This window comes from Poecilia latipinna, unplaced genomic scaffold (assembly GCF_001443285.1).
Source record: "Poecilia latipinna isolate Pla-1442-1.1 unplaced genomic scaffold, P_latipinna-1.0 Scaffold1362, whole genome shotgun sequence".
NCBI lineage: Eukaryota > Metazoa > Chordata > Actinopteri > Cyprinodontiformes > Poeciliidae > Poecilia > Poecilia latipinna.
Window position 1 is genome coordinate 124,037 of NW_015113978.1, and position 10,407 is coordinate 134,443.

Genomic DNA, 10,407 nt, shown 5'->3' on the forward strand with positions numbered 1-10,407 from the left:
GATAAGCTGAAGACAATGGATGAATAGATAAAACCCTAAGAAAAAAAAGAAATCAAAACCAAAAAGCTTTTTTAATTTCCCCTGGCATATTTTGGGCCTCATCTGTGGATTTAGTAGAATTATCTGACACATTAACGTGTCAAGCAGACAAAATTCAAGCCACAAACACAGCAGATTCACAAGGTTGTTGTTCTCAAACAAAGGAGAGTTAAACTACAACAACATGCGACTTTTCCTGTGCGTTAGGAGGTGACATTCAGGGCTTTGTACAGTATCTCACAGACTGTTGTGACTTCCTCCTGAAGCAGCATCTGTTATTTATGCAGCAGAGCCTGGGAATAACTTGAGAGGAATCTTCTTCTCCCTCTTTTTCTGGTCCTCATTTTTTATTTTTTATTACGAGACCTATAAAATGAAATAATTTATAAAAACTAAAGCTCACATCTAATTTCCAGAGCCAACTCACTGTGCTATCTGGCTTCATTAGTGCATCCAAAAGTCTGGAAAACTGAACTCAGAGTCTTGCTCGCTTGGCTGAGTCAGGGAGTCGACATGTTATGCTCAGCGTCTCTGTGAGCCACACACAGCCTGGGCACGTGTTGAAGCACTGGCATAATGAAAGCATCAGGCTTGTAGTCGAGCAGACACCGCACAAGGAGTTGAAGCGAATTGGACGACATCTGATTCATACAGGAGGCGTTCAAGCACAGATCTCTTCATGTTAGCATCCATACCAACAGCCTTCAGTTAGCCTTAAATCTTAAAGGTGAGGCTAGGATAGCTCTGTGGCATATAAAAAAACATGATCATTACATTTTCTGCATAAAATCAATCTTATATAATGAAATTTTAGTCCACTTGGTTCTGCTTGGTTTGAGCTTCTTTTAAACTGAGCTGTTTTAGGGCGTCTTGTCACTTTAAATCCAAACTAACTGCTGCAGTTTGGATTTGAAGTGCTGTCCACCAATTTAACGTTTACACTCACACGTGAAAATGGCTGCAAACAGATGCACGATTAAAAAACTGTACATCTTTGAAAAGCAGAGGTGGAGCCTTATTCAACAAGAATACATCAATAGAAAGTCTGAATAGTAAGTCAACAACAAAATATTTGTCTTTTCCAGCAGCCATTGTACATAATATGCAACGGTAAAACCAGCTGACCGAACGTGCAGCATTTCTGCTTGGGTTGCTATGTAACCGGCTGGGCTTGGCTGGGGTTGCTGAGTAACGGCATTGTGTGACTCAACAATTGGGAAGATTTTTGAAATGGCTCATGCCAAAAAAACAGCTGGGTGAGTTTTTTAAAGCTCTTGGGCTGATTTTAGAAGCAGTTAAAAACCAAATGGAAGTACAAAAACATGAAAATTGTGAATTTTGGATAATAGGTCTCCTTACAGTGTCTACTCCCCAAATACATTCCTTTGGTTGTTAAAATGCTTAAGCAATAAATCAATGAATGCTATTGTGATGTGTACCTTCATGCTTAACACTCAAATACAGCTGACTCACCATAAATCTCTCTTAGAGAAGATTATTTTGTGTGTTCATAAAAAGAATCCAACTCTAGGATTATTTTTCAGGCTGTCGACAGCAAACGCAATACTCCAGGCTCCTCACAACAAACATCAAACATTCACAGGCTCTGTGCCACGGGGCCACGTGATGAGCAGCATGCCTTCATACACACTTTGGGCAGTTTGCAGAAATAAGTCAGGTCCCTGTGAAGCTCCTGTTATTCTGCCCACCTGCAGAGCAGCCGGAGGAAAAGTCACAGTGGCCAAATTACCGTGCTGTCCGGCCACCAGATGGAAGACGGCTCTGGGGGTGGACCAGTACTCTGGACCTGACATGACGGCCAGGACTTTGACAGGTCTGGGAGTCATGCCGAGCACAGAGTTCACGAAACTGACAGCACTGAGACAGGTCAAATAATGTCCCCGAAGGATGAGTCGGTTACCGGCATGCAGGTACAGCAAGGTTTTAAAACGTTATGGCTTCAAAACCAAAGAAATGTTATGCAATACCATTTCTACGCTTTAGAGGCCTTTTAATAAAATGCCAGAAAAAGTGTCAGAGTGACCCTCTCTTTCCAGTTGGCCTCACAGTCAGTCAGGTGGCTGAAATAAAATGTCACTACACTGTCACTGTGCTCTGAAGAAAAAAGCAACTTGGCTGTTTGGAAGCGGTCACACTGCGGACACTAAAGCTGCTGTGTTGGCTTTCTATTTTTCCTTGTTTGATGGGATATAGAAAACATGTAATGCAAATCCACATTGGTCAATATAGAGAATTTATGAATTGTCTTGGCAGTATACATGTTGCTTTGGTGGTGAGGTCAATTTACCATAGATATTTAACCATTTGAGAGTCCCTATGTGACATTAAAATGTGATTAAAGACTGTAGTATGCCTGTGCATATCAGTGTAACAAAACATTTCAGAGCAGGATTAGAAATTACATCTTTCTGCATGTGGCAAAAATATTTGTAGGCTTTCACAAGTAGTCATTACCCATGATGGTAAGTTACATGCAAACAGAGGGCTTTTAAATCTCTTTGAAGTAAATGTTGAGCTGCAGACTTCGTTACTTTGTACAGGTATTGTGTTGTGCAATAGTATAAAAGGTCAGCTTGGAAAAAAAAAACTTAAAAGTATCACTCTTTGGCAACTTCTGGCTTTGCTCTAGACCGTTTTTTTTTCTCCTTTTAACCAATTATTTAATGTATTTCAACTTTGAATATGGATACATACATTTTCACTACATATTAACATAAACCAACCAATAAATAAATGCTTTAGATAACATTATAACCACAGTAACCAATATATTTGTCAGGCTTTGGATGTAATAGGATTTTTGCTTTGCTAGCTAAGAAAATAAGGTCTGCACCTTTTATCGTTTTAAATTTTCTGGGATATTTCAACTAATACCATGAGAATCTTACACCAGGCCATGCCTAATTTCATAAAGCATTGGCGGATCAGATACTGGCTAACTGCAGTTGCCTCGAATTCACCCATTTGTGACATTTTGAACCAACGTCAAAGTAAGCCAGACATGACAAAAACAGCCCCTGTATCTTTCTGTCCTCATTCTCATTGTAATCCTCATCACCAGTATGCTGCCCGCTGTCCTAACCTTCCTCCTCAATACCTTCCCATTTCAATGTGATTTCTTTCTCCATCATTCTCAAGGGCCTCCTCCACCGCTTGACCCCATGCTGCGATTGTTCTTTCCCCCACTATCCTCCATCCGTCACAGAAGGATTTGGTCCAGCTTGCATGCTGGCAAATGAACTTGGACAAGGGCGCCCAATACTTCCCATCGCATTTCCCACTAGGGACGAAGCCTTGCAGCTTTTCTCGCTTCTCAGAGATAATTTGGGGCACTCAGAAAACACGGAGCTGCACCACATGATGGTAATGTGCACTGAGACTTAATCTGAGAGCTATTATCACAGTAAGTGGAGGTTTGGGAGTCTCGGTGTGATTACTGAAGAGTAAGGGTCACCCCTGGCAGCCTCCCTGACACAGAATGACCCCTGGCTGATGACTGACTGGTGTTAACTGGGATAAAAGAAATCCTACGATGCCACCAAATTACATCCGCAAATACTTTCTGAAACTACAGTACAGAACTTTTCAAATTTCGGCTGTTTTATTATCGACACACTTCTGATTGAGACGTACAGCAAAGCAATGGTTTTTGCATTGGAAATTAGAAGATTTTAAAGGGATAAAAAAAGAGTTTGGGCAAGAAGGAAGGAGACAAAGGAATTAAGAGTGCTAGTGTCAAAGGAAAGGGAAGAAAGGAGAAAGGAAGACAATAGGGTATCTAAAACATCTCTATGTTGTTATTTTGTTTTCTATAGTGAAATAAATCATGAATTTTAACTCCAGATTATTTCTGGGTGAGTAGGAGCCCTGGTGAGATCTCCTGTTGTGTTTCTGTATATCTTCTAACATGTTTACAGGTTTATTTTCAGCATCAGCTCCAATATTTGCTACCAAGCGGCGTCGACTCATTATGCTTTAAAAAATAATTAACCGCATCCCATTTTTCATTAAAACAAAATGCGACTCCATTACGGTGATGCTCACAGATTTAATCACCGGGACTTCAGCTACAATATTCAGGACTCCTCATGGCAGCTCTTCTCTTTTTTTTTTTTATTCCCTCACCTACGGAAAATCAATTTCTCTCTGATGTTCTAGGCACAGGAAATTTATATAAACTAGATCAACCCAGCTTTTGTTCATGTTTGTGTTTTTTGCTTGTTTTGTTAACAATCAATGAAAGGTTAGGCAGCATAGATCAATACCTTTCTTCAAATACACGGAGCTCTGACAGGACAGATGCAAAGATATTAAGCTTTATCTAAAAAATGTATAGCAAATCAGATCATTCATGAGATCATTTAGCCTGAAAGCAGTTCTGAAGATGTGAGCTGAAGTTTCTGTTTATTTACCTTCAGCTGACGGTTTGTGTCAGCGCTACGCTGACATGAAACCTTCAAATCTTCGAACTCCGGCTCTCTCAACTTTTGTCCCGTCTGCTGACAGCTGGCACCTGAACATCTGATAACAGCAGTGATGACTCTTCTCACTTTTAGTGTAATTGCCTAAAAACAGTCAATTACACAAGGACGAATCGACTTCCTAATTAGCCGCTGAGTTAATTAAAGCTCAGCAAGTCTGTCGGCGCGCCCTGGATTCATTTGTTGAAACTGAAAGTTTAGAAATCATAAAAGCGGAACCAAACAGACGTGAGCTGCGTTTTTTGGGGCTTAGTTCTCATCATCTGATAAAACTTTGAACATAAGACGCTCCAAAGCAGTTTAACAAGTGGCACAATACAGAAAATGAATGAGAAACATTTTTCTTTAAATATTAAGGTCAAGTTTCCAGTAGTGCTATGGAGGTTTTCCTCCTTCATATAAATAGATTAATAGCTCAGTTTTGGTGATTTTTAGAACCCAAACTGATAAAGCAAAATGAGATTCAGCAAGAATCTCGCTGTTTAGGAGATAAATTACATATTTGGGCTGTTTACGATCCAAATAGATGTCACTGCACAAGCACTCTGAGACAGAACGGCGTAAAAGGAGAGGAAGGGTTTGAAACAGACGAGGAGACACTCGGTAAATACAGATCCTCGGACTGAAACAAACGTTTGACATAAATGGGAAGCTTGTTGCATCTGGGATAGCAGGTCAATGTCAGGCATTTATTTTATGAAACGATCAGAGCCATCAGATTTTTATCTGCAGGTCTTCCTCCTGAAATACTCCATGAGGAAAGGATTTCCAGTAAAAAGTTAATTACAGCTGCTGGGTTGTTGACTCATTACTCAAACATTTTGTGCTTTTACCCAAGGACTAAGCAATCTGCTAAACAACTGTCCTTCGCTCTCCAGTATTTAGGTCTGCTGAGGGTCTGTTTCCCAGATGTTCTGGTGCAAAAAGGAGGAGGACTATCTTGAAATATTTCAACTTAACCACAAGTAAGCAGCTGAACAAGCAAATATTTGAAACATCACTTAAGACTAGGAGAGAAAATCATTGCCAAAGTTGATGTTTTAAAAAAATAATATAAACAGAAAACCTTCTTGATAATCTTTTTTTTTAACATGGCAAATTCAAAATTACATTTACAATTAATTTGTTGCAATCAATAAGCTTCTGGTATAAATCTGGTTGGATATTTGTCTTTTTTCAAGTGTACCAAGATATTTGCACTAGAAACTAAACCAAAATATGTGTTAAGATTTTGTGTTTTTGCAGTGTAGAACAACAGATGCCTAAATGGGGGAATAATGCATTCTCCCCTTGCCCCCCCAAAGATTTACATGTTCTTCGGGCTCCATCTTCGTCAGCTTCAATACTGACCATCTCCTCTTCGAAGCGCCCCTCAGCTCCAACCCTCCTGCACGAAAGCAACGTGGCTCAGCTCCAGTGAGGAACAAACATCTCTGTTTCTTCCTCATTGAGATTTCCCCCTCGTCCTCCCACCGCTTTGACATTTGACAACTGTCACCGCTCTTCTTCTTGAGGAGCTGGGCTGCAGACGCATCGAAAGGTTTATCCGAGAACTGCGGCGCTGCAGAGGCCGGGCCTGCGTGCGTGAGGGTGAATCGCGGCCGTGACCCGCGGGAACCCCGCGGGAGGCTGCAGCTAAACCGACGGATGCTAAAACAGGGACAGAGGGAGGGAGAGGAGGAGGGAGTGCCGGCTTTGGCGAGGAGGAGACGAGTGTACCGTACTGCAGCAATGCAGGAGAACGGAGGAGAGATATGGAGGAGAGGCTGCAATATAAAAAAAAAAAAGACTCAACAGTGCAGAACACATATTGGCAGATGGGTTTAGAGCCACTTTATTATTCATACAAGCTTGCGTACAGCATATCTGCTTCCTCCAGGTAATCCTGTTATGACAGTATCATCTTCTGCTGTACCCAACCAAGGCATGAGGACCTGGCGATGCAGACCCACCCTGCTGAGTCTCACTTGTCTCCTCCCTCCCTCCTGTCCTTGCCCTCTGTACAAACAGCTCCCTCAGGGGGATACACGGCACAAGGAGACACACTTGGGACAACAGGGAAGCTCACCATCAGCTGTGTTGCTTCTTCCCCTTTTGAATAAGGCCAAGAGTCCACAGCAGACACCTTTTTACTATCCAACCATGTATGTAATGTAGGGCTGTAACTAAAGGCGCAAGTCATTGGTTAATAAATTAATCTAAAGATGTGATTGTACTCATCAATTGACAATTAATTGATAAGCAGCCATTTTCCTTAAAAACCCAAGTCTTCTCTTTTATCAAGGGTGGTTGACCATTTTTCCATAATATGAATTGGGCTAATTTTTCATCATATAATTTTACTAAAGCACATATTTTTCTAAAACATTTTCAGCTGTATTTTACTGACTGAATAAACAGTCAGTGTAATACTCACATTAGTTACTTTATACATATTTATAAAATAAAGCCAAACAAGAACCTCTTAGGTTGCTGGACAGAAGAGTAAAACATGAAAAGAATAAAACACTTAATCCTCCATCAACAGAGACATTCAGTTTCTGTCAACAGATTGGACAGACACCGCTCGAGCCCGTCGAGTGTTAATATTTCTAAACAGAACCACCTATGGGGCATTTTGCATCATTTTGCATCTGCTTGGATTGTTTCACTTTCCTGTTCAGGGACGCACTCTCTGCCATCTTTATTTCTCTTACAACAGCTGAGCTTAAGGATGACAAGCGGCACCCTCTGCTGGATGGCGGTCAAACTACAAATCTGACATGCGTTAGCATCCCTAGCTGTAAGGATTCGTAGAATGTCTTGTTAAATTATTTTTCACTGTTTTAGTGGACTGTGTTCCTACTTCCAAACCTCTGGCTTTCCTCTCTGCAGCTTTACCCGTTTTTAGCTCTTGTTAAATATCCATCGATATAAATCAACGTTAATATCTTCCGCCTCCATTTTGTCGCCTTTAAGTTCTTAAATGTTAATGTGGAATGTTTTACTTCTCATCTATTTTTGCATTTTTAAAAAAATCATGTCTCAAACGCGAGTTATGTTTGAAAAGTATTGTATATTATGTCATAAAATGCTATTTAAAAAGGAGCTACTCAAGCAAAAATACCAGATTACTCTTACGATCCGTTAATCGTCAGAATTATTGATAGATTACTTGATTAATAAAATAATTGTTTACAGCAGTCCTGATGTAATGCAATTATTTTCTGTGTTGTCCTTTCTGAGCCCCTGCAAAATGTAAACAGTCTGCAGAAAGGTGCTGCTCATCTTTCACCATGCATCCCGCAACGCGCAGTAAAACCCAACAATGGCCTTTTATGTTTCACATAACCTAATTACATAAATACACATGCAGCAGCTCAAACAAAGCCCACCGAACATCCACTCCCTGCCAATGCAGCAGGAGAGTTTATATACACCCTGCATTGACAGTCAGAGGAGATAATGCACCGATATCCACAGATCTGCAAGCACTCAAGGAACAAATATCCTGCTCTCATCATCAAATTTTAATCCCCATGCAAGTTCTGCTAGTGGGCCAAGTGTGTTTCCTGGAAAAATAAATAAATAAGAAAAAATACACCCACTCAACCTTCAGCCGATCTTTTTAACCTAATGCGTCTGCTTTATTGGATTCCAGCTGGCCTTTACTCACAGCAACACAGAGCAATAAGAGTTGTGGTCTGAGGAAGACGAGGGAGTGAAGGACAAAGTGGTAACGGTGAGAAGGTGCAGATCTTAGAACTGTCTGTCATGTTTGGTTAGAAGGTCTCAGCTACCAATCCTCAAGCTGAAAACTCTGCAACAGTTTGGTGCTAATCTGCAGACACACTGGAGACTTTCCCTGCAAAAAACAAAAAATCTCACTTCTGAGTAAGTGAATACCTGTAGAAATATAAATAAACTGAATGTTTTCCTCATTTAAAACTAAACTGAACACAAACTGAAACCGACAAGCGAATACTTAATCGTTGATGCAGCCCACTGCTGCTTGATGTGTGAATGAACATCATTTATTTTTCTGAATGAATGATGTGAGATTTTTCATCTGTTTGTTACACAAACAGATGAAACATTTGCTGATGGTAACAAACTGCTTCTCCGTGGCAGAATAACACTAGTTTCAATATCCGGCTGGCTTTCCGAAACAGTACAGGCTGAAATCTTGGCTTCAGAATGGATCAAGAAATTTCCCAGCTGACCTTTAAAAATGACTCAACAGGTGCAATGCATGATGAAATTTCAGAAAAGCCTGACATTGCTGGGGCTCATTACTGTCACCCATCAATAGGCCAAACACTAGCTTGATCACGGTTCGATAAAATATTGATTTTCGTTTGAGTTTGTGAAATGGCAGAGAAATCAATAACCCAAACAATGAGGAATCAATTTGTGCATGTCACTGTCTTTTACCAACACACACGCACAGACACACACAGGGAGGCATGCAGAAACGCTAACCTGTGGAGACAGGGCAGTGGTGGTCTGGGTGAAGAGCGTGGAGTGGGCTGCTGACCGTAGGCCATGAGCTCTCCTGACAGTCTGACGGGTGAAAGTAGCAGGCTGCACCTCCTGCAGAAGCAAAGACACAAATACACACACACACACGTGTCAAGTTAAGGAAAAATCATCGGCTCAAAGAAAATGAGGCCAGCACAGACCCTTGCAGATATATTCACACTCAAACTTTCTCTCATTTTGTCACATTCAATCCAATGATTTTAATTTACTGTTGGTCTATGATAGACCAACTATTATTCAGTTGTGTTTAACAGTCAAGTGGAAGCAAACGGGTCATACACTTTGGTCTTTTCTACCAACTTTTAGTATCTAGAAACTGATTCTTTTCTTCTTTGTAAACCAGCTCAGTCAGACCGTCTGAAGAATATCTGAGAACATTAAAGATCTTGCCACAAAATATCTTCTGAATTTAGAGCTAGACTTTGATTAGGCCATCCTAACACAAGTATGCTTTGATCTAAATGATTCAAATGTAACTTTGAAGCTGCAATTTGGGTCATTAAGTTCAGTTTTCCACACAAATAGCATTTTAGATGTATGCCATAAAGTTGTATTTTGACCTCAGCTGAACAGAACTACGTCTACATGTTGGATGTGTCGACTACATGACCTGTGGCAAACTTCAGATGGGACTTCTGGATTTCTGTCAAACAACTGCTCATCTTTCGGCTTTCCCGAATTATTCTGCAATGATCTTTCCATCAGCTCTCACCAGTTTCCTCGTTAAAAGGGCAGTATTACATATTTTTCCAGCAGACAGTTCCATTTTAGAGCCTTATAAGGTAACTATTAACCTTCAGTTGTTTTAAAAATATCAAACATGACTTCAAAAAACCTGACTTCACCATTCAATTTCTTGACATTGGGCCTCTGTCTCTTTAAGGAGCTTCTGCTCTTTGTGACATTTTCCCTTTCAGCACGTCATCACAAGGAGAACCACCATTATGCTGTTTATAAGGAACATTGGACTGAGACGTAGTTCGTAAGGCAAGTTCAGCAGATGTGCAGTTCCACCAAGTGTTTGCCAGTTGCTGCTGCCGCTAGTCTCAAGGAGCAATAGTGGGGATAATGTGTTCATTTTGAAGTTTTTTTTTCCACCACATGTAGGCCAAAATGTTTATTTTTATGTCATCTGACATGCTCCTTGATCTTCACAATGTTGTTTACTCTCTGTAAACAGCATTTTACTAAATCATTGATTTCTGAAAGCTGTTGGTTTCTTTCACATTTTCATTTGTAAAAAAAAAGAAAAAAAAAAAAAAAAAAAAAAAAAAAAAAAAAAAACTGCAAAAACATTTTTTGGTTTTTGTGAGGCACGGGGAAAAAACGATTTATACGGTGGCTT

General features: G+C 40.3%; 1 protein-coding gene across 2 annotated transcripts in view; it reads right to left on the minus strand.

Moving 5' to 3' along the window:
- Nucleotides 1–10,407, minus strand: part of mcu (mitochondrial calcium uniporter) — a 60,134-nt gene that overhangs the window by 18,595 nt on the left and 31,132 nt on the right. For both annotated transcript variants that reach the window (XM_015056179.1, XM_015056180.1), the window contains exon 2: nt 9,003–9,113. In XM_015056179.1, coding sequence (XP_014911665.1) covers nt 9,003–9,113 — 111 coding nt within the window. The remainder of the gene's footprint in view (nt 1–9,002; nt 9,114–10,407) is intronic.